General features: G+C 47.9%; 1 protein-coding gene across 1 annotated transcript; it reads left to right on the forward strand.

Annotated features, from left to right (window-relative positions):
• Positions 1 to 238: 238 nt before the first annotated feature.
• LOC310818216 (rho-associated protein kinase 2-like) lies at positions 239 to 23,664 on the forward strand. The gene is made up of 32 exons (XM_083689060.1): positions 239 to 842; positions 3,809 to 3,890; positions 4,478 to 4,578; positions 5,179 to 5,316; positions 5,571 to 5,831; positions 6,181 to 6,325; positions 6,562 to 6,700; positions 8,334 to 8,425; positions 10,412 to 10,571; positions 11,201 to 11,297; positions 11,587 to 11,675; positions 11,805 to 11,853; positions 12,111 to 12,246; positions 12,627 to 12,718; positions 13,001 to 13,247; positions 13,759 to 13,865; positions 14,718 to 14,877; positions 15,104 to 15,264; positions 15,403 to 15,587; positions 15,849 to 15,918; positions 16,087 to 16,190; positions 16,584 to 16,770; positions 17,117 to 17,210; positions 17,339 to 17,433; positions 17,539 to 17,724; positions 18,030 to 18,198; positions 19,161 to 19,228; positions 19,382 to 19,470; positions 20,025 to 20,103; positions 20,214 to 20,481; positions 20,696 to 20,969; positions 22,794 to 23,664. Exons 1-32 carry the CDS (start codon positions 744 to 746, stop codon positions 22,795 to 22,797), a joined length of 4,227 nt encoding a protein of 1,408 aa, XP_083545186.1. The 5' UTR covers positions 239 to 743; the 3' UTR covers positions 22,798 to 23,664.
• The last annotated feature ends 276 nt before the right edge of the window (positions 23,665 to 23,940 follow it).

The raw sequence follows: 23,940 nt of genomic DNA on the forward strand, positions 1-23,940 counted from the left end.
AATGATCCCCCATCTAAAATGAGCTCAATTGAAAAATGAGAATAAGATATGCTAGGTAAGGAGGCTGTTTTGCTCCAATATGTAATCGTCTATTTATATTCCGAGAGATCATTACAGGCTAGTTTACTGGGCGATGTATCAGCGTTCCAAAAATACTGAAAGTTGCGGCGTGCTGACGGTAAAAGAGATCAATGAGATAAGAGGAGAGGAATTCCTGTTTCAGCGAGGGCTTGTGGGTAGCGATGTATGGGGTTGTTCAGAGGAGTAAGGTGGGAGACTGAAGGAGATACCGACTAAAACTGCCAAGAAGAGAGCTGGTTCAGAGGATAAACTCTTCATTACGAAAATCAAAGCAATATTGAGGCCAGTTCACCTTCGAGGCGTCGTGGTTTGACCAGGAACATGTTTTGGAATACCTAAACAGCGCGCACCTGGAAGCGAGCATATTGTACTTTTGGGATCCCAGAGGACAGTCGGAAAACTACGCATAACACAGAAAACATTAACTCACTGGCAACTGCTAAATCATTATCCGACCTATCCAGTCAAAACAAGTCGTGTTGTGCGGAGTTGTCGTTTTATTGCTCATTCAACCGCACTCAAATAGCGAGTCGGTAGTGGCGAGCGCTGCTGCAGGCCACCCGACTTAAAGGGCCACGACATTTATTGACAGGTTGGTTTTCGAAACATTTTGGGTTGCCATCACATGCCATCGTCGGACCTGGATTCATTAGATTATAATTATGTCATCTGGAGCGGAGAGGAGGCTGGAAAGCCGGCTGAAAAAACTGGAGTCCATGATCAGGGACCCAAAGTCGGCGTTAAACTTGGAAAGCTTACTGGTAAGTTTGTATACAGTAAGTAACAGGACAGCGGAATTGATGGACACTACCTATCAGAGAATAATGTAAACGAGTCCATTGGTCCTGTTTATTAAATTCTAATCATTTCCCCACAGCCGCAGTGTGAATTTATTTCCTCTCGTTAAATGATGCAAATATGTAGCCCTGGTCAGGGATGTAGACTTAGCTCACCATTCATCCATCCTGATGACTGAAGAACTGATCGGTCTAGCAACTAAATAATGCAACAGCCTCTTATTGGGTAACACTTAATATTGTTATTGGCTAACACATATATCAGGGGGAGTTGTGACCAAAGCCCCACCAGTTGTCAAGAGACAATCATTTGCATTAAGAGAAAGTGAAAGTTTCAACCAGCACTGACTGAAGCACAGCAAAGCAGGTGTGACCCCCCCCAAGACTTGTATTGTATTCGGAGGTGGCTACGTCACTGTACGTTATTCATTTATGTTGATTTCGCTGGCATTTCTCTCTTTTGGCCAAAGACAAACCCCTTGTGACTAACTGGCTGTTTTCCATTTTAGGTTGTGAGCTCTCCAACAATGCACAGTGTAACAAACATGGCTGGTTCTGGTTGATGTACTGAGTGATATGGAGGCATTTGTCTTTTGTCATTGCTTGTTATCTGCATTCATATGACAGAATCTCAGGCCACTCCCCTACCTTGAGGCAGTGGCCTTTATCTCTAGAGTTTGAGGTATTTAGCACTGTTTTTGATCACAAAGCATTTCTACGGCCTACAGACCATGTCTCTGTAATTACAGTCTGCCATGTTCGTGGCACATATAGTAGTATGGAAGTGTGATAAGTGTGAAGTCCGATAACACCTTATCCTGAATTTACTTAAAAGATATCTAGACTGGATAAACATGTTTTTCTAGATCGTCACAAACTGTACTGTACAGTATGTACCCACTCACTGTCTATTTCAGTTCAGATATGTTTTCTCTTGAGGAAAGGTTGTAGGATGTGTCCCACGAGGCTTGGGTTCAAGTCAAATCTGGACACTCTTCAGCTTGCTCAATCTGTCCCTAACGCCCATGAGCGGATTTGACAGGTTTTGTTTTTTTAGGCAGATTGTCTGTCAGATTAGTTTCTTATAGGATTTGGAAAAACAACAGATTTGCTAACTCCATAGACAGAGATCATCTGACTCATATTTGACCTACTAGAGGAGGACCTTTTAGTGGTTGGTTGAGATGGCATTTCACGCATACTGATCCTTTGTGAAGACGACTCTTCCTCCAAAAATACCTCTCAGCGTTATTTTGGTTTGTCATGAGTCACTGAATGAGAAAGGCCCATAGAAATATTCAGAGTAGATCAAAGTCTGAACTTAGCAGAGAGCTTTAATGTTGTAGTCCTGCTCTGGGCAATGCACTTTACAGTAGAACTGCTATCCCTGAAATGCTAATCCAGTCTTACTTAACCGTAGCAAAATGAATAGATGCTAGTTCTTTCCATATGACGATCCATTTCTATCCAATCATACGTCGATCAATCTATCAATATCCACCCATCTCAGTTCGATCTCCAAAGCTGCAATATAGTGTCAGTCAGGTAAACTCTGTGATATGAAAGACCTGGTTTGTACCAAAACAGCTTTGTAGAGGGACTAACAATGAACATGCTTCACAACTGGTTCCATCCATGCAGGGAACCACCCGGCAGGAAGCTGAAATCACATCCTGGAATTGAGCATAGAGATAACCCACGATGACCTCACAGTACTATTTCCTGTTTGTTTACGCTTGTTGCTTGTCTACTCACTGACACAATTTTCTGGAAAACTAAGGATTCATATTTTTGTGAGACATTGTGTCCACAATTACCACAGGTCTGCCTGTCCCCTGAATAGTTAGAATGTGTGGGTGGGATATTGTTGTACAGGAAGGCCAATGTTGAGGGAAACAGTTTTTCTTAATTCATCCACTGATGCCAATGGGAGATTTTTGCAACAGTTTGAGTTGAGATTCTGACCTAAATGCACACACACACACACACACACAGACCCTGAAAGGACCCCCCCCCCCAACCCCTCAGCTCCTAGAATGCTCAGTGAAGTCTGTACTCTGTCAGATAATCCATTTGTCCCATTATAGATTGTGAGCCTCAGGTCTATTTCCACCCGACTGCACCAAGGGACCCCTCTCTCTCTCGGGCCCTCTACCACCGCTGCCACTCTCTATTTAAAGGTCTGGAATTGTTCCACGCTTCCACATGTCAGGGAGAGCCAGTCTGCTCACATGGCCAGAGCTACGGGCCAGACACTGCAGTGACAGGACACTACCCTAGTTGACTCCACTTGACCCCTGTTTTGGAGGACATAGACAGACAGTGCTCCCTCCCCTTCAGAGCTTGATTCAGATTTCTGTGTTGGGCTCCCTGATTGTGAAACCTCTCTGCTTTGCTGTAATACACTGAAGACTAGACACTGTTGGAAGTGTGTGTGTCTGTGTGTGTCTATACGAGGGATATTTATAGTCCTCCTCCTATACTGCTGGGTGTGAACTGGGCTTGGACAGAGGTCTGCGTTGTGTCAATGTGACTTGATTTGAGGCCCCAGAGTCCATCTCTCCACAGTCATTGTGTCATTTGCTTGTTATGCTGTGTATTAGCAGACTCATCTTCTCTACCGGCTGTGTTGCATTTGGGAAAGCACTGCTACGGAGGGCAGAAGGGGGTGATTGACAGACATTTAGGCCATGACCTTCTATGAATGTCCGTTATAATATGTGTCATTGATCGTTAGATGAAGATCATTTAGCAGATAGAGCGTTGTCTACAGGGATTCCAATAACGACCTAATTTCAGTAGGTGAAGTGAGTTTGGCCAATCTACAGTACATATGCAGTGGCATTAAATGCATTCCAGACAGAGTTGTAACAACCTCATTTGTTTGAATTTCCTTTCTTTCTTTTTCTTTTCTTTTTTTTCTTTTTTAGGATTCCATGAATGCCTTGGCCCTGGATTTGGACTACCCAGCGCTCCGGAAAAACAAAAACATAGATGCCTTTCTAAACAGATGTAAGACATTTCTTGATAGAATTGTTGTTAAGCAGACCTTGATTAGATGTTCATGCCTAGCCATAACTACCTCGATATCGAAGGCAGAAATGTACCTGGAGTACATACAGTCAGCTCCTGATAAACGCATACTGTCGCGAAGGTGTCCGCCTAGCGAAAAACATGCCCTTTTTTGGGTAAATTAAGAGGTTGCATCTAAATTAGGACGAGTGAGCTGCACTGATTTAGTCTATCCTCATCCGGTTTACACTGGATCGCTTCATTCTGAGTTATACTGTATGTTCAGTATCTGACCCCTATTCAACCTCAGTTCTAGGTCTGTAATAGGGTGTAATAGCTGTATAAAGTATGTATAACGCTTCTGTTGTCATTCTTATCTGTATCAAACCTTTGCATTGCAATATACACTTCTGCCTACTAGTGTGAAATGAAACATCCCCTTCGGTCTGACCTTTGACCTCTATATGTATCTAACATCTACTTGAAAGAACTGACCTCTGTATGATCGTATCTGTTAATGAGCTGCTTCTTTGAACTTAATGATGGGGGTTTTGATCTATGCTTGACCCTGTGTGTCCGCCCCACAGATGAGAAGGCTATGGGTGGACTGCGGGATCTGCAGGTGAAGCTGGCGGACTTTGACAGAGTGAAGGTGATCGGCAGGGGAGCCTATGGAGAAGTGCAGCTGGTGAGAGTTCTTGTTTTAAACGTCCTTTTAAACAAGGTTTATGCAGCAGGGGAATGACGTTTGACTACCAGGTGCCTGTCTGTCTACATGTATGTGCAGCTGTGTGTGTGTGTGTGTGTGAAGCTGTGTGTGTGTATGTGCAGCTGTGTGTGTGTGTGTGTGTGTGTGTGTGTGTGTGTGTGTGTGTGTGTGTGTGAAGCTGTGTGTGTGTGTGTGTGTGTGTGTGTGTGTGTGAAGCTGTGTGCATCTGGTTTTCCTCCCATGTTTTTCCCTCCCTGTTTTCCTTGTTATGGAAGCGAGTTTAGACAGGCCCAGAGTGTGGGAGAGAGAGATATTTATTGTCGGTTTAAAGTCTTGTTTGAAGTAGAGGGGGCTGGGGGCTCTGTCTGTGTTCCACCCGTGTTTGGACATGTCCCTCTGTGGGTGTGGGTGTGGGACTATTATTAAGTCATTCACCTCATCTGTGTTTGGGCGTGTGTTTGTGTCACGGTATGCACTATGTATCATACTTTTGACGGTATGTGTGGTGGATCTCTGTGGTCCTCTGTTGTGTTCATCATGGTGTGAATACCTTAATCATGTTGTTCTCTCCTCCCCCAGGTTCGCCACAAAGCGTCTCACAAAGTATACGCCATGAAAAAGCTCAACAAGTTTGAGATGATCAAACGCTCTGACTCCGCCTTCTTCTGGGAGGAGCGAGACATCATGGCCTTCTCTAACAGCCCCTGGGTCGTCCAGGTAAAATACACACTCACGAAACACCCACACCCACACACACACACACACACACACACACACACACACACTAATAAATCAACACACACACACACATAATAAACAAACACAAACACACACACACACACACACACACACACACACACAAACAGACAATAACAAACACACATACTTGCACACACACCAGCACCGTTTTGTTTGTTCTTAAAAGTATGACCTAGCATTGTTGTGATGGTATGGTTTGTATATTTCTGTAGCTGTGCTGTGCTTTCCAAGACGACCGGCACCTGTATATGGTCATGGAGTTTATGCCTGGCGGGGACCTGGTCACCCTGACCATGAACTATGACATGCCTGAAAAGTGGGCTCGGTTCTACACAGCAGAGGTGGTCCTGGCACTGGATGCCATCCACTCTATGGGCTTTATTCACCGTGACGTGAAACCAGACAACATGCTGCTGGATCAAAATGGCCACCTCAAACTGGCTGACTTCGGCACCTGCATGAAAATGGACTCGGTGAGTTCTGATGATGTGGAACTGGGTTGGGCCAGAGTCCGTGAAACCCCACTGTTACTAAGGTCTCTTTAAGGCAATAAACCCTTCAGGACCAAAGTCTCACTCCTAAGAGAATCCTGCTACTCCAGTGCACCACCCTCTGTTCAGTTTTTGAACTCATTTTTGTGTAATCTTCCTCAGGGAAATTACATCAGGTTAATGTCAAGTGACTCACACTGAAATGAGAGGAAACAGGTGTTGGCGTTGGCAGCTTGAATTCCTGTACTGTAGATGATCATGTGATCACTGATAAAGGTTTGCTTCTGAAACTCTGAAGTGTGTTCTGTCTTGTGTGTGTGTGGTTTTGCAGTCAGGCATGGTCCACTGTGATACGGCGGTGGGGACCCCTGACTACATCTCCCCCGAAGTCCTCAAGTCCCAGGGGGGCGACGGCTACTATGGGCGCGAGTGTGACTGGTGGTCCGTGGGGGTCTTCATCTTTGAGATGCTTGTTGGTGAGTGAGGTTGCTTCCCCTATCAGTCATCTTGAAGAAAGCATGGACGTAATGGTCTGTCGTGATCATTGGCCTACTAAAGTTTATTTGCTTACTCTGTTGTCATCTGATTTGCTTTTTGTTATTGTTGTTGTTGTTGTTGTTTTTCAATGTACTGCCAAGTTGTTATCGAGGTCTCCTGAAGCTTCACTCTCCGTCCGTTAACCCATCACTGTAATCCTGAAATTTCACTTCAGGTGACACCCCATTCTATGCTGAATCCCTGGTGGGAACCTATGGGAAGATCATGGATCACAAGAACGCCCTCAACTTCCCTGACGATGTGCAGATGTCTCAGAATGCCAAAGACCTCATCTGTGCCTTCCTGTCTGACAGGTATGTGACTAAGGAACTGCGTTCTGACCCCCTGTGACCTCTCCGCTTCCTTCAAGGGGTGACCTCTCTGTATTCACATCTTCCTGTTGAGGCCACTTTGAAAGAGAGGTTGTGTGTGTGTGTGTGGGGGGGTCTACAGTGCGAGGTATGTGTTTGAGAGGTTGAGGAGAAGTCAGTCAGGCAAGATGAATGAGGGACAGTTTTATTACAGCACTATTAGTAGTACTATTAGTAGTACTAGTAGTAGTACTAGTAGTAGTGGTATTTGTAGAAGAGATTAATGAAAGGTAGAGGGCCCTAGGAGCGGTGTTGGTGGGGTTTGGAGCCCAAGCCCCTAGATGAAGACCACTTCCTGTTTATATTACTAGCCCTGCCCTAGGGGGCGGGGGGGGGGGGGGGGGGGGGGGGACAGGCAGGCAGGCTTTCTGCTGCAGCACAAGCCTGCCTTTTACTCACCTTCCCTCCGTTTATTTACTATCTCCCTCACTCCCTTGTCACTCACCACACACACACACACACACAGACATGCACACTCATTCACCCATTTACACACACACTCTCGCACTCTCTCCCTCCCACACTGTCACTGTTGTTGACTGACTCACCAACACCCTCCCTCAGTTCTGTAGTCTACTCCCTACTACAACTCTTGTGTCAGTCCTTCCCTTTCTCCTCTCTCTGTCATTGAGGCCTCCATTCCACCCACTCCCATGTTCCTGATTTGTCCTCTATTTCTATTTTCCATTCTTTCATTCTCATCCAGGGCGCCTTCTCTCATTTTTTCTCTCTCTCTCTCTCTCTCTCTCTCTCTCTCTCTCTCTCTCTCTACCCACCCCCTCCCCTTTCTTTCTTTCTCTCCCTCCCTACCACAGTATTCTGGGCTTTGGGACAGGCTCTGTGTGTCTGGCACAGTCTCTCATATGTTTTCTAGTGGGCTGAGTAACACGCCCATCCCCTCCCCTCCCCTCCACTTCCCCTGCCCTCCCTTCCTCTTGGCTGAGGCTGGAATGTCCCACACGTGGCAACCCAAACTGCCGCACCCCTTCAGCTCTGTACCCCACACACACACACAGAGAGAGAGAGAGAGAGAGAGAGAGAGAGAGAGAGAGAGAGAGAGAGAGAGAGAGAGAGAGAGAGAGAGAGAGAGAGAGAGAGAGAGAGAGAGAGAGAGAGAGAGAGAGAGAGAGAGAGAGAGAGAGAGAGAGAGAGAGAGAGAGAGAGAGAGAGAGAGAGAGAGAGAGAGAGAGAGAGAGAGAGAGAGAGAGAGAGAGAGAGAGAGAGAGAGAGAGAGAGAGAGAGAGAGAGAGAGAGATGTAGGGGGAGGGAGGAACTGCAGAAGTGTGTCAGTGTTGTTGATGTTGTCCAGTCTGGCCCTACTGCTCTGTCTGTGACTACTCTCTCCATATCACCCTGGATCTATATTGTCTCAGTAACCCTACGCCCACTGACTGGCTCCTGCTGACCACCACTCATCCCGCAGCGGTCATGTGGCTCTCCAGCCCGGTCAGTGAGGGGTCTGTGGTCAGTGCGTAGCGGTCATTCCAGCTGTGGGGAAAGTGGTGTTTTGTGTTCAGGCTGCGGTCACGTTGGGCTCGGACCGTTCTGACCGCTCCATCCCCACTGCTATGTACAGGGAGGTGCGTCTGGGACGGAACGGTGTGGAGGAAATCAAACGACACCCCTTCTTCAGGAACGACCAGTGGACCTTCGACACGATCAGAGAGAGTAAGTGTGTGTGTGTGTGTGAGAGAGAGAGAGAGAGTGTGTGTGTGTCTCTCTGTGTGTGTGTGCGTGTGCGTGCGTGCGTGTATCTTTTTGTCTGTGCATTTCTGTAACTCTCTGATGACCTGTGCCAGCTCATAAGCCTGTCTATCCATCGTCCTCTATCTCTCACGTTCATTTTAAGAACAGATATGCTAATAGTGTGCTTATGCGTACCATATGCTCCACAGCACGGCCCTATGATCCTGTGTCGAGCAGCAGTACGGGCATATGGCTTATCATCGCAGCACAACACCGCACAATCGCCTCTCAAACAGAGGACTGTGGCTGATGTGTTATGACTATTCATTCATAACACCACCACTGCACTGCGTATGCAGGTTTTGGTCTTGTTTTTTTTTGTTGCTTTGCTTCTCTCTCTCTGTTTCACCTGGGTTTGATTAGGACTGAGCCATAACTCCTCTGATCAGAGCCCAGGCAGTCTGTAACACTAAACCAGAGAGCTACTGCCCCCCTCCCCGCGTGTGCATGTGCGTGTGTGTGTGCATGTGCGTGTGTGCATGTGCGTGTGTGTGTGTTGTGTGTGTGTGTGTTGTGTGTGTGTTGTGTGTGTGTTGTGTGTGTTGTGTGTGTTGTGTGTGTTGTGTGTGTGTGTGTGTGTGTGTGTGTGTGTGTGTGTGTGTGTGAAACTAACTGAACTCATCCTTAGAGCACTAAACCCCACTGCACACTTCTCATTGTTGTCCTCTTGGAGCCTACTAAAACTCTCTCGTCACTGAGATGGCTCCTAAATCTGTCCGCTCATTCACCAGACGTTAAACCAGGCCCATTCTTGGCTGTTTCCTGAAATAAAGCCCTCGGATGTGGGAGACGGGGAGACGGCACCCTGCCTTGGCCTGCGATGGCAGGAGGCGGAGGTGGGTGGCTGGGGGGGGAACCCCCCTAGGGGCAGGCGGGGCTGGGTGTGCGGCCCGTGTGGATTGGCCTAATGAGAGGGGCGCCCCGGCCCGAGCCAGCCAGGCCCCAGATTGAGGCCTGCTCCCTCTCTCTACACTCTCACTGTGGCAACAGCTGCCTGTCATTAGCCTGCCCATATCAGAGAGCATGCTGGGAAGCGGAGCCGCAAGGGCCTCCACAGAGCGGCATCTGTCTCTCTCTGTCTCACCACACGCTGTGCATTTCTCTTTTTTTGTTTCCTTTTCCTCTTTCTAGACTGGTCTCTCTGCCGTTCCTCTTCTCTATCCATTGCTCCCTCTCTTCTCTCCTGTTCGCCCCCCCACCATCACCTGTTACATCTCTTATACCGTGGGTTCTGTCGCCACTTGGTCAAAGTGGTCTATTATTCTCTATCCACTTTGCTTGGAGCCAGAATGGATCCTGTTTGTGAAATAGGATCCAACATGGCTGCTAGTTTCTTGCCTGCAATTGATTTCTTTATGGGTTATTGAGCAGCTCTGTTCAGTTTTCTCTCCCCGGCCCATTGACACATTGCTGCCCACGTGCTGCACAGGGGCCTTTAAAGAGAGCCTGCTCCTCAGAGCAGGGAGAAGAGTGTGTTTAGGCTGCGTGTGTGAAAGGCCCTGTGTGTGTGGGGCACAAAGCTGGTACTGTGAGGGGAGAGAGAGGAGTGGCGTCAGCCCCGCAACAGCTAGCGCCTACCTCCCTGTGCCCAGGTTGGCTCAGCCATCACACACACACACACACACACACACACAGAAAAACGTACCCTCACACAGACTACAATACTGTAAAAGTAGTCACACATGGATTGAGAACTAGAGGAGCGGATGGTTGGTTCAGTGTTATTGTCTTAATTGATACCAATTTTAGCTGTTGTGTGTGGTTGGTTGATCTAAGACCTCTTTATGACCAGCGTCTCTCTCTCTCTCTCTCTCTCTCTCTCTCTCTCTTCCCTTCTCTGAACCTTTGCTTTTTCCGTCCCTTCCTGCGCCCTCCCTCTCCCTCCTTCCCTCCATCTCTCTCTCTCAGCTGTGGCTCCAGTCGTGCCAGAGCTGAGCAGTGACATAGACACCAGTAACTTTGATGAGATAGAGGATGATAAAGGAGATGTGGAGACCTTTCCTCCACCCAGGGCCTTTGTGGGCAACCAGCTGCCATTCGTGGGCTTCACTTACTTCAAGGAAGACCAGTAAGAATCTCTGCTTTCAACCTCAGTCATCGTGAACTTGTGTATGTGTTGCAAATGTTATTGTGCTGTATATTTGGATCTCAGAAAACCTGTCATGTATTTCTGTGAATCTTTTGGGGGGGGATTCTAAGTCTACTTTCAAAAGAGAGAGAGTGTGCATAGTAGTGTATGGGTGTATATCTTAATTCATGTGAGTTTGTAAGGTTCTCTGTACCATGCAGGAAATGTGCTTACGGTCAGCCTTGTGCCTGCTGGTAGAGAGAGCGAGGGAGGGAGGGAGGGAGGTAGAGTTTGTTCTGTGTTTCACACTCTCTGCACTCTCTGATACTGTTTTAAGCCAGTCAGACAGTGAAAGCCTGTCCCAGCTCTACACTGCCACCTTGTTCAGACAGCCCTTTTCCTCAATCCTCCAGGCTCATGGCTAAGTCTGCTCATGTGTTCTGATCAAGATCACTGAATGGGCATTGTAGACCTGGGTTGGGTGGGATGTGTTGTGGGATGGTAACAACTCTCAGGGGGTGAGGGAGGTTGGCATAGCTGGCACTGGCAGGGAACCTCAGTTAAACCCAGTTTAAAGACCCTCTCTCTCTCTCTCTCTCTCTCCCCTCTCTCTTTTCTCTCTCTCTCAGACTGCTGAGGGTGAATAAAGGAAGCTCTGTGGAGGACACTGAGGACTGTGTGGATATCTCTGAGGAAAACGAGTATTGCACAAACAACAAAAGAGAGGTGTGTGTGTTGGATTAGCTGCAGAAGACAATCCAATGCAACAGAACATCCAGATACACAGACAGAATTCTCAGACAAACTGTTAGAATAGGACTGAAATGGACAGATGGAATTCTCAGATGGACAGACAGAATAGAACTTTTGTACAGACAGATGGAATTCTCAGATGGACAGACAGAATAGAACTCTCAGAAGGCAGACAGAACTCTCAGAGCTCTTCCAGACGGACAAACAGGCCGATGGAACCGATCTATCGTACTCTGACTAACTGTCACCCTCTGTTCCTCAGTCAGATCAGACAGACAAAAGGCTCCATCGTCTGGAGGAACAGCTCAACCATGAGATGCAGGCCAAAGAAGACCTGGAGCACAAGTGCAAGTATGGCTCGACTCACAGAATACACGCACACGCGCACACGCACACGCACACACATATAGACACACACACACACACACACACACACACACCCCTTACTAAAGGTTTATTTAACATGCTCTTTCTCCCCAGAAATGCCACCAGTCGTCTAGAGAAGCTGGTCAAAGAACTCGACGACGAAGTAAGGGATGAATGGATGGATGAATGAATGGATGAATGAATGGATGGGTGGATGGATGGGTGGATGGGTGGATGGATGGGTGGATGGATGAATGGATGAATGAATGGATGGGTGGATGGATGGGTGGATGGATGGGTGGATGGATGGGTGGATGGATGGGTGGATGGATGGGTGGATGGGTGGATGGATGCCTTTTGAACAAAATGGCTTCTTGCTTAGTGCTGCTTTGACAGTAACCCCCACCCCCCCCCCTCCAGATGAGTAGCAGACAGAGAGTGGAGTCTTCTCTCCGGCAGCTGGAGAGAGAGAGGGCCCTGCTGCAGCACCAGAGTGCTGAGAACCTCCGCAAGGTGGAGTTGGAGTCGGACAGGAAACGCACCCTGGAGAACGAGGGTGAGCACACACCCATGCCCTCGTTCATCTGAGGAACCAAACCCACCTCGAGATCCACACACAGCAGTGCTTTTGCACAAATGTTAAATTGATCAAAAGAATGTTACACACATTCAACTTAACTGTCGTGGTCCTCTTTGGCTCAGTTGGTAGAGCATGGCGCTAACAAGGCTTAAGATTGGGGGTTCGATTCCCACTGGGACCATATATACAAAAAAAATGTATGCACTCACTGCCATGTAAGTCACTTTGGATGAAAGTCAGCTATAATGGCATATATCTAACTAAATTGGGATTTCGCCTTTGCCTGTATGCTTTCGCACACTCCTGCACACCTAAACACTGTGGTCTCACCTGTCCACCTGAATGTGCTTGTCCAGTCAACAGCCTGCGGGACCAGCTGGAGGAGCTGAAGAGGAGGAACCAGAGCTCTCAGATCTCCAACGAGAAGAACATCCACCTGGAGAGACAGGTGGGGGAGAGCAGCCTGATGCACGCTGCTGTGGCTCAAGTGTTTCAGTGTTAACTGTCCTTCTCAGGGGGCTGCTACCAGTCAGTGCATGTATGTCTCTATTGTATTACATGTGAGTGTGATACCTGATCAGTCACTGATCCACCCTCTCTCTCTCTCTCTCCTATCTATCTCTCTCATTCTCTCTCTCTCTCTCTCTCTCTCTCTCTGTCTGTTCTATCTATATATATCTCTATATCTCTCTCTGTCTATCTATCTCTCCTTCTCACTCTCTGTCTCTAGTTGGAGGAGGCCACGGCTGTTCTTCAGGAGGAGCAGGAGGCGGCTGGGCGTCTGAGGAAGAGCCAGACGGAGGCCCAGAAGCAGGCCCAGGGGCTGGAGCTTAGCCTCAGGGAGCAGCAGGACAAGTGCAGCCTGCTGGAGAACGGCAAGATGGAACTGGAGAAGGAGCTGATGGGCCTGCAGGCAGCCCTGGAGGCAGAGAGGAGAGACCGTAGCCTCGGATCAGAGACCATCTCTGACATGCAGGGTAAGTTGGGGAGAGGGCTAGGGTTTAGGATCTGAACAGGGGGTTTAGGCTGTGACTGGGGTTTAGACAGGGACTGGGGTTTAGACAGGGATTGATGTTTAGACTGGGTGTGGGGTTTAGGCTTTATGGTGTAAGATTAGGACTTGGGTTTCGCCGTGGATTGGAGGTTTGGATCAGAATTGAGATTTGGACTAGCACTGTGGAAAAGCTTTGTCATGGAGAGAAAGAGGGAGTGTGTTTTGGAAACTTTTGGACATCGAGCATCGGGTCCATACAAGGTTGGCTGTCCACTGGAATCAAACAAGCACTTTGCTTGTTTGCACTTGAAAAAAGTAGCCACTTGGGTGAAGTCAGTGGCAGGGAAAATAAACATTAAAGTGTGTTATTTTGACACATTAGAGGGAGGTTTGAATGTAGGTGTATGACGTAACGTCTCCTCTGAGTGATCCTAAGCTTTTTCTCTCTCTCTCTCTCCATTTCTCTCACTTTCTCTCTCCCTCGTTTCTCTTAGGGCGTATCTCGGGCCTGGAGGAGGAGGTGAAGCAGCTGAAGGTGTCTCTCTCCAAGACTCAGACAGAGAAGAGGCAACTGCAGCAGCGTCAAACTGACCTGGAGAAGGTAAGACCCCTGGTGGACCTTTCACCTCAGCTTAATACCTCCTTCAACCTACGGCTGCCTACTGATAGATTTAACCAGGAGACTGAGTTTATTTATTTGTTTGGCTTCCTTTAAAGAGGGGTTGGGATCATTCTGTTACGACAAGTTCCTACACCACACTCAGAGCCTTGACCGACCTGTCTTGTAGGACGTGGAACCAATCTCCAGGGCCCAGTATTTCAAAACGTTTAATCTGGATCAGAATGATCCGGATTATTTTCAGCTATCCAGGATCAGATCGAGTTGGCTGATTTCCCCTTTACTACTCAAAATTTACCAGATAGATAGCAAAAAATAATCCAGATCATTCTGATGCAAATTAAAAGTTTGGAATTACTGGGCCCAGATCTGAAGATTAGAAAGCATCCGTGATAACACAGATCCTAATTTGTGAGATTCATGCAACCTCCCATTGCTTTCTGTGGGACTGCAACTTATGTTCCAAAAACCATGAAAACTCGATATACATCGTTATTGTTGTTTGAAGTCACTTTTAGAATCATTTATATGCACTGTTAAGTTTGCAGAGCTGCGGGTAAAGCACCCGTTTCGTTTCATGTGAAATGTGAAAATGCACTTTAAAACGAAATAACCTTGAAATAAACTTGGAACTTAATCGTAATGATATGACGATTTAGGTGGGCTACTTTTTTTACAATCTATCCCATGACCATTTGTGAGAGAGAGAGTGCAACTCCGTCTGCACCGATCTGTCTCCGGTCGTGACGTGAGACAGATAATTAGGTCTGTATAAACCTTCTGACTGAGCTTATTTTTGACCTTTGACCCCCCCCTCCCTGTGTCGGTCCACAGGAGAAGAGTAACCAGGAGATCGACCTGACGTTCAAGCTGAAATCCCTACAGCAGAACCTCGAGCAGGAGGAGGCCGAGCACAAGAACACCAAGGCAGGCCTCGCCGACAAGAACAAGATCTACGAGTCCATCGAGGGAGCCAAGTCTGAGGCCCTGAAAGGTGCGAGACAGAGGGACGGAGGAAAGGAGGGAGGGAGGTGGAAATTATGAAAAAGAGGAGAGAGAGAGAGAGAGAGAGAGAGAGGGTGACAGAGGGGGATACAGTCATGATTCAGTTGAAGGAGTGAATATGGGTAGAGAGTGAAAGCATGAAGACTGACGCAGATAAAGATGTTTTGTTGTTATTGTGTCGTCATTCGTTGTCTGCTGTGCTGCCCTTTCCTCAGAGCTGGAGCGGACGCTGCAGGAGGAGCGAGGCTCCAAGCTGCAGGTGGAGGGCAGGCTGCTGCAGCTGGAGAAGGACCACTCCATGCTGGACTGTGACTACAAACAGGCTCAGCACAGACTGGAGGAGCTGCGTGCAAGCAAGGACAAACTCACAGAGGAGGTGTGTGTGTGTGTGTCTGTGTCTGTGTCTGTGTGTGTGTCTGTACACATGTGTTTTTGTGTCTTAATCTGTGTTTCTTGTGTAAGTGCTTGTCTGCCTTCCATTGATGCCTCCTCCCTGACCCCGTCTCCTCCCCAGGTGAAGAACGTGACCCTGCGCATGGAGCAGGAGGTGCAGAAGCGCAGCCTGAGTCAGAACGACCTGAAGGCCCAGCGCCAGCAGGTGACGGCCCTGCGCTCCTCGGAGAAACAGCTGAAGCAGGAGCTCAACCACCTGCTGGACATGAAGCACAGCCTGGAGAAACAGAACCAGGAGCTACGCAGGTGAGAGGGCTGACTCATAGACGCACACACACACACACACACACACACACACACACACTCACATACTCACACACAGGAGAGGACGGGCTGTCTGAGAAGGCTGTGTGTGTGTGGGTGTGTGTGTGTGAGGGTTGTGTGATGATAATTTGACGTGACTTGCATGTAATTCTGAGGAATTTTGGGGTTTCAAATTGTGTTTTATTGTTCTGTGTCACACTTGGTTCATGGCTGTGATTGACGGTGGGTTTTGTCTTCTCACAGGGAGAGACAGGAGGCTGATGGCCAGCTGAAGGAGCTGAAGGACCAGCTGGAGGCAGAGCAGTATTTCACGGTACATTTTATCTATCTGTTCCAACCCTTCATTACTCCAATGCGTAGGAAGTCCAGTTGACATGTCTATCCTGCCATCTGGAGTGTGTGATGGGGGGGGGGGGGGTGGGTAGTTTTGTCTGCTGAACATGTATTGACATCGAAGCTTCTGTTATTTCCCTGTCCCCAGACCCTGTATAAGACCCAGATCCGTGAGCTGAAGGAGGAGTGTGATGAGAGAAATAAGCTGTACAGGGATGCCCAGCAGAGGCTGGAGGACTTCCAGGAAGAGAGGTACTGTCCTTTTATAGGAGTAAATTCTGCCCTGCCACACATCACAATTAGACCCCATCACTACAAGCGGGGCGGGAATGGCTGGAGTAGACTGCTTGCACTGACCATCTCCACAGTTTGACCTCTTAAGAACCTCGAACAAGCTATTGAGATTAGCGGCATTAACGGCATGAGGGGCGCAATGTCACGTCACATCACGGCCAGACTTGACGACTGTGGGATAAACTCGCTACGTTTTTTAAGAGGATATGGAGCTCGCTGATACCTTAGAGTGGCCATCCTGATTTTAATAAGGCTCCAGAGTCGGTCTCGTCAGCTCCACCTTTTCCAGATGTACGGTACACAAAGGGTCACATTCCCAGATATTGATCCTGGTTGTCCCGTCTTCCATAGGGATTCCCTGGCAGCCCAGCTGGAGGTGAGCCTCACGAAGGCGGACTCGGAGCAGCTGGCGCGCTCCATTGCCGAGGAGCAGTACTCGGACCTGGAGAAGGAGAAGATCATGAAGGAGCTGGAGATCAAAGACATGATGGCCCGACACAGACAGGAGCTGAGCGACAAGGAGGCCACCATCGGCTCGGTGAGACACAGGGAGAGAGAGAGAGAAAAGAGATGGAAAGAGATTGAGAGAGAGGGGAAATGGAGATCAGACAGACAGACAGACAGACAGACACAGACAGACAGACAGACAGACAGACAGAGAGAGAGAGAGATGGAGAGGGAATAGTGATTCCCAAATGATGTCACCCTGCATCTCAGTGAGACAGAGGGATGTTGGAGACATGGGTTTAATGCTGGCTTTGGAGAGCAGGGTAATAGACTCTCCCTATACTAAATGTCAGTGCTAGCCTGAAGGACTTAAGTGACTGTACACAAGCATACCTGGGTCTCTCCCACGCTCACCTGTCCTGCGCTGCCCCCTACAGCTGGAGGAGTCCAACCGCACCATGACAGTGGACGTGGCCAACCTGGCCAATGAGAAAGAGGAGCTGAACAACCAGCTGAAGGAGTTCCAGCAAAGTGAGTGTCCCCTCACCTTTGATATCACAGCCGCCTGTCTCCTCACACTCGGCCAGATCACAGTGCTTGAATGTTCCAGGAATGCTGATCGTGGTGATGTGGGTGTGTTGTTCCTTCTGCTCTTACAGAGGTCCAGAAGTCAAAGGAGGAGGAGAGACAGATGAACTCTGTGAAGATCTCCTTTGAGAGGCAGCTGCAGTCGGAGAGAACGCTCAAAATTCAAGTGAGTGTGTGTTTGTGAACGTATTGCAGAGAATACATAGGGATGTGTTGTCCATTTATCATAACTATGTGTGTGTGTGTGTGTGTGTGTCTATGTATCCATCAGGCGATCAACAAACTGGCAGAGATCATGAACCGCAAGGAGGTGCACAGCAGTCACCGCATCAACGACATGGACGTGCGCAGGAAGGAGAAGGAGAACAGGAAGCTCCAGCTGGAGCTGCGGTCAGAGAAGGAGAAGCTCAACAGCACCATCATCAAGTACCAGAGAGAGATGAACGACATGTCGGCGGTCAGTAGGTCTAGCTAGCCCGCCGCCGAGCTAGCATCATTTACTCTGACATCATCTCCTGTCGTCTCAGAGCCTGTTGTAGAACATGTGCCCTAAGAAGGTGGGCTAGATGCAGAACAACTCATCAAAATGAGGCATTAGATTGCAGTTCTGGAAATCCCGTCACTTCAAAACGTCATCTTTTCCATATGATCTTACACAGTGTATTGTAGAAACTCCTGCTATCTCTGAAGCCCCTTTCTTAAACGTGTGTTGTGTGTTGTGTGTTTGTGTGTGTGTGTGTGTGTTGTGTTGTATGCCACCAGCTGATATCAGAGGACAGCCAGGTGCGTCTGGAGCTGCAGATGGCCCTGGACAGTAAGGACAGTGACATAGAGCAGCTGCGTTGTCAGCTGACCTCCCTGAGTGTCCACTCTATGGACTCCACCAGCATCAGCAGTGGCAATGACCTGGACATGGATGATGGCTACCCAGGTAACACCGCACACACACACACACACACACCCACATACCCACACTTACCAGATCATCGTTTACTTCCTCTTTCCTCTCTGTCACTTCCTATATCCCTCACTATCCTTGTGTCTCAACACACTTCCCTTTAAACGTTCTTCAGATCATTCCCACTCCTTGTTTTGCATTTTCTAAAATCTCTGCTTCAAATACACCTTTTTATTCCTCCCTTCCCACCCTTTTCCCCTCTTCTCCCTTCACTTTTCCCTCCCCTCGCTCCCTGTCTCTGTGGTGGCGACGCAGTGCGCATCACTCACTCCCACACCGCCGAGTCCATGTCCTTCACCTATCAGCGCACCCACAAATCTGTCTGCATCGACACCCGGCCCTCCCTCCGACCGGCCCGCCCTCTTTTTGACTCCGACTCTGAGGAGGAGGAGGAGGAGGAAGGGTATGGCGGGGATGGGCGGTTACAACACGGCCGTCGTCCCTTGGCCCTCACCAATGACCAGCCCCCAGAGCCTGACAGCGCAGGTGACCCAGACAAGCATGGTGGTTCAAACGCAAATCAGACGCCCCAAAAATACGCACCACCTCCCCACCTCTTCACCCCTCTTGGCTCTGTCTCTTTCTCTGCAGTGGCACTAACACTTTTGTTTGTAATACTAATAAAACTGTTGGTGGTTTTGACAGCACTGTGCGAACACTCACAGCCTGACCATTGTGTACCCTTGTTCACTTTTGAGTCCACTCACATTATGTCGACTGCCAAAGCATACACTCCCTGTCAGCTTGGACCCAGTGAAGGGCTTCTGGCTTGTGCTGTTTTCATCATCATTGATGGATGATAAGTGTTTGGAATTGGGAAAAATATCGTGTGTTTTTGCGAGTGGCCACTAACACAAGCGCTCTCTCTCTCTCTGCAAGCATGAAACAAAGCTTCTCTTCTTTATGAATGTACTGTTTCCTGTTTTGTAAACCAGATACCAGGCTGGAGGGCTGGTTGTCACTTCCTGCTAAGAACACCAAGAGGTTTGGATGGGATAGAAAGGTAATTGCCCTTCTTTTTGGCTCTCACCTTACAGTGTTATATAATAAACTTTAGAACTTTAGAAACTTTAGAAACGTCTGATTATTGACTTTTCCCCTGATGTAAACAAGTCTCACTGTGTGATTGTCGGCCCTGGCGTTGCTCTCCCTGCAGTATGTTGTGGTGAGCAGTAAGAAGATCCTGTTCTACAACAGTGAGTCGGACCGAGAGCAGTCTAACCCCTACATGATCCTAGACATCGCGTGAGTCATCATCAGAACCCTCCTCCACCCATAGCTTTGCCTTGTTACCATCTGTGCTTTTACCTCAGCTGGTGAAATATGGATATACATCATCATAACGTTCTGTGGTTGCACACACACACATCATCATGTAACCTTTTGTGGTTGCACACACAGATATCATCATAACGTTCTGTGGTTGCACACACACACACACACATCATCATGACGTTCTGTGGTTGCACACACACACATCATCATGTAACCTTTTGTGGTTGCACACACAGATATCATCATAACGTTCTGTGGTTGCACACACACACACACACATCATCATGACGTTCTGTGGTTGCACACACACACATCATCATGTAACCTTTTGTGGTTGCACACACAGATATCATCATAACGTTCTGTGGTTGCGCACACACACATCATCATGTAACCTTTTGTGGTTGCACACACACATCATCTTAACGTTCTGTGGTTGTGCATACACACATTATGATAATGTTCTGTGGTTGCACACTTCTCATCTTTCTTTTTGATCCACCCCCCCCTCTCTCTCTATACAGTAAGCTGTTCCATGTCAGACCAGTCACTCAGACAGATGTATACCGTGCAGATGCCAAAGAAATCCCAAGGATTTTCCAGGTACAAAAAAAAACAAATTCTGTTATTTCACGACAGCGGTCTTGAGATGTGACCCATCAAGTGAACCCCATCCCTGTCCTCTCTCTCTCTCTCTCTCTCCCTCCCTACAGATCCTGTATGCCAACGAAGGGGAGAGCAAGAGGGACCAGGAGTTTACGGTGGAGCCGCTGGCCGTGGGCGAACGGCCCTCCTACATCGGACACAAAGGTCACGAGTTCATCCCCACGCTGTACCACTTCCCCTCCAGTTGTGAGGCGTGCACCCGGCCCTTGTGGAACGTGTTCAAGCCCCCGCCCGCCCTTGAGTGCCGCCGCTGCCACACCAAGTGCCACAAAGACCACCTGGACAAGAAGGAGGAGGTCATCGCCCCCTGCAGGGGTTAGTATGGGGGGGGCACACAAGGGGTCACCATACTGGAATTTTTACGGGGGGGAAATATGGAAGGGTTGTTCAAGAGCTCACCTGGACCTTGATGAATGACTAGCTATTTATAGGAGTGCTAGAGGGTTTCTAGATAACCTGTGTTTAAATGTATGATCTCTCACCTGAATCCCTCCCTCTCACCTAAATCCCCCCCCCTTTCCCTCCTCAGTGAACTACGACATGTCCACGGCCAAAGACCTGCTTCTATTGGCCGGCTCTCAGGAGGAGCAGCAGCGGTGGGTCAGCCGGCTAATCAAACGGATCCCCAAGAAGCACCCTGCCGGTGGCCCCGCCCCGGCCGCCCAAGCCCCGGAGCCTCTCCCCCGCTCCTCCCCCCGGATCTCCCCGCGCTCCTCCCCCAGGAGCTCCCCACTCCTCTCCCCCCACCGCGGAGCCATAAAAGCGCAGCCCAGCCGATCACAACAGCCTGCAGGGAAGCCCAGGTGAGCATAGGGTCAGGGGATAGGATGGGGGGGGGAGGATAGATTTATGTAGAGGATAGATTTATGCTCAGACTGTGTAATCGAGGTTAGATAAAAGACTAGACTAGACTAGATTGACTGCTATGTGCATAAATCAGGGTTTTGAGATGATCTAATACATTGTATTGAGTGTTCCACCCACTGATCTCTCTCTCTATATATATATATATATAGAGAGAGAGAGATCATTGGTTCCACCTCCAAATTAAAGAAATAATAACGCCAATGGTTGCCTGTTGTATCGACTGCCCCCGCTGTTTCACTCAGCATCTCCTCTTGTGTCACGCCGTGCTCACTGGGTCACGTTTAGCTCAGTCTATTTGAAATGTGTGTGTAGGAGGAATGCAAGTGTTTTTGCAGCACGTCCTCTCACGCAGCGTAGTGTATGAAGGGCAGATCCTCTCCGCTGTGCTCCACAGGCTTTTGACTCTCGTCTCTTTAGACCCAGAGCTATCAATGCCATCTTATTTAACCAGAGGCTGATCTGCAATCTTGGCATCGTGCTTTAGGGTGATGCTTGACAATAATGATCTCCAACAGGGCCTAAATAGCCCGAGGGGATATGCTTTCATGCTCACTGTACCACACCTGCAGAGCAAGCTTTAGCTTGTCAGTGTTGATCAGTCAATCAAATGTCAAGGGGGGGGGGGGGGGGGGGGACTAAACAGGGAAGGAAGGAAAGCGTTGGGAAGAACTGTACCTCAAAGGAGCCCATCCTTTGATTAGTTCTGCTTCCACTCTGTGGTGCCTTCACTGTACACACTGTTCCCCATGCTTCAGCCAGAACTTAACTCCCTCTCTTCCACTACCAACCTCCTGTAGCTCTGGCCCCATGCTCAGAATCATCCTGCACTGACCCCTGACCTCTTCACCTCTGACCCCTTCCATTATTGTGTTTCTCATGCTGGCAGACTGTAAGTAGCAGACCTTAGTCTGTCTGTCTTGTCTGTCTGCCTGCCTGCCTGCCTGCCTGTCTGTCTGTCTGTCTGTCTGTCTGTCTGTCTGTCTGTCTGTCTGTCTTGTCTGCTGCACTGACACCACTAACCTCCCACCCATCTCATCCCCTCCACCCTGCCTCATCACATACATCTAACATAACTCCCTTTAAGGCTAAACCTATCCTGCCGACTCACTATGCTACCGTCATGGCTGATTTAAACGTGACATCTCAGTGCTGCCACCTCGTGGACTTTGCATGGACTGCACATGCAGCTCTGCTGTCCCCTATGGACTGCGGGCTTGACCCCAGAGTGAAACACTCTACTGTTTCAGATTGCTTGACTTTGGCCTGAAGGACTGGAATTGGTCGTTGGATGATATCGATGATGATGATGTGTTTGACTTCTGAGGAAGGGGAAAAAGGGGGACCGAGGGTAACTGCAGCCGTGCCTGCTGGGAAATGTGTGTGTGTGTGTGTGTGTGTGTGTGTGTGTGTGTATGCAGTTTCCTGGAGAACATTCAGCTAGATGCATGCACGTTTGACTGTGGGAGTGTGATAAGGAGGGGTGGACAGTATTGAGTGTGAGTAATGGTTTGTCACTCACCTTGACACCGGTTACAGCTCCGATTAAAGATAATAAACACTATGCAATATTATCTGCGTTAACTCAGACGAGATGTAAACATATTTGCTGTGGGTTTTTTTTTTGTCTTTAGTTGCACGCTTTGTGGTTTTGGTGTTGGTATTAGTTGTTTGATATTTGCTGTGTGTGGGTGTGCACATGTATTTCTCCAAGTCTGTAAATATAAATTCTGACCTTTTTTTCTCTCTTTCTCTATCCACAGCTAACCTTGGTAACTCCCAAGGTATGATGCTTCTTTTCTCATGTGGAAGAGACACAACGTATATGATATACACTACAGTAGACTGTTCAGAGACAAAGACTGCAAAATGCCAAGCATGTACAGTTATTTCAGGGGAAGTGGGTTATAGTCAGGTTAACTTTGCTATCGCATAAGCATTGCAGTCTGATAACATTAGTCTCTCTGTAACCCAAATTGGTTCATTATTTTTGCCTTACAGTATATGCATGTTATAGCAGGTAATTGTTATGTGGGAATAGAGAAAATGAAACACTACAGTATTTACAGCAGGTCACAAAAAAAAATGCCTTATTTTATAAATGTCATGTTCCAGACCCGGCTATGTTATCTACCTGTGTCTCATCAAATGTTACAATGGTTTTGTAAGTATTAGGCATATGAGTGAGGGTTTGTATATATGAATGAGTGAATGTTCTGTCAATGGTTCAACACAAAGAGATTTCTAAGGTTTATCTTCTCAAAGTGATAGTTTTATTTTTATGAAGACAAAATATTTCACTGCACACATATCATTGCCCTGTTAGTTCAAGAAGTGTAGGAAAATACAACATTTTTAACAGTCATGTCTGTATGAAGTCACAGTCAGTATATGCAAGACAGACACATGTACTGTAACTTACATCACATACATTCAAATCAAGAAAATGTTACATTATCAGAATTAACTGTTTGACAATATTAGTTGAGCATATTCTGCCCCAGATTCTGGCTGTTAGGTGACTGGCTTTAGTATGCTGTGTTTACAGACAGAACAATGGAAACATATTTCATATGTATGACCGCCTGTCCACAACAAATCTGAATAAATACAATAACCTATTCGACAACAACAGAGATGGTTTCTTCATTGTGCATTTACATACTTTGATAGCTGATCACTGTCAAGTTGTTCCCCCTTGGCTTGGACGAATACTATCTAGGTCTCAAATCAATTTTTCTGATGACATGCATTGTCACTTCGGATTATATTTGATCATGAATAATGTCTGCACTGAAAATGAGCCCCGAGGGGACTATAGATCTTCTCCAAGGTCTGTAGATATTGGAAAATACCTGAGCACAGTCTCTTGATTGAGGTAGGCGGTAATATACAGTAAATCCACTGATT

The sequence above is a fragment of the Argentina silus genome (genome assembly GCF_951799395.1).
Source record: "Argentina silus genome assembly, chromosome: 17".
NCBI classification, from domain to species: domain Eukaryota; kingdom Metazoa; phylum Chordata; class Actinopteri; order Argentiniformes; family Argentinidae; genus Argentina; species Argentina silus.

What these genes read in the sequence shown, in the direction of transcription:
- LOC310818216 (XM_083689060.1), top strand. Translation starts at nt 744, where the DNA reads ATGTCATCTGGAGCGGAGAGGAGGCTGGAAAGCCGGCTGAAAAAACTG. An exon ending in ACGCACCCTGGAGAACGAGG is followed by an intron (nt 12,247 to 12,626) that starts GTGAGCACACAC and finishes GTGCTTGTCCAG; the next exon opens with TCAACAGCCTGCGGGACCAG. An exon ending in AGGAGGCCACCATCGGCTCG is followed by an intron (nt 16,771 to 17,116) that starts GTGAGACACAGG and finishes TGCCCCCTACAG; the next exon opens with CTGGAGGAGTCCAACCGCAC.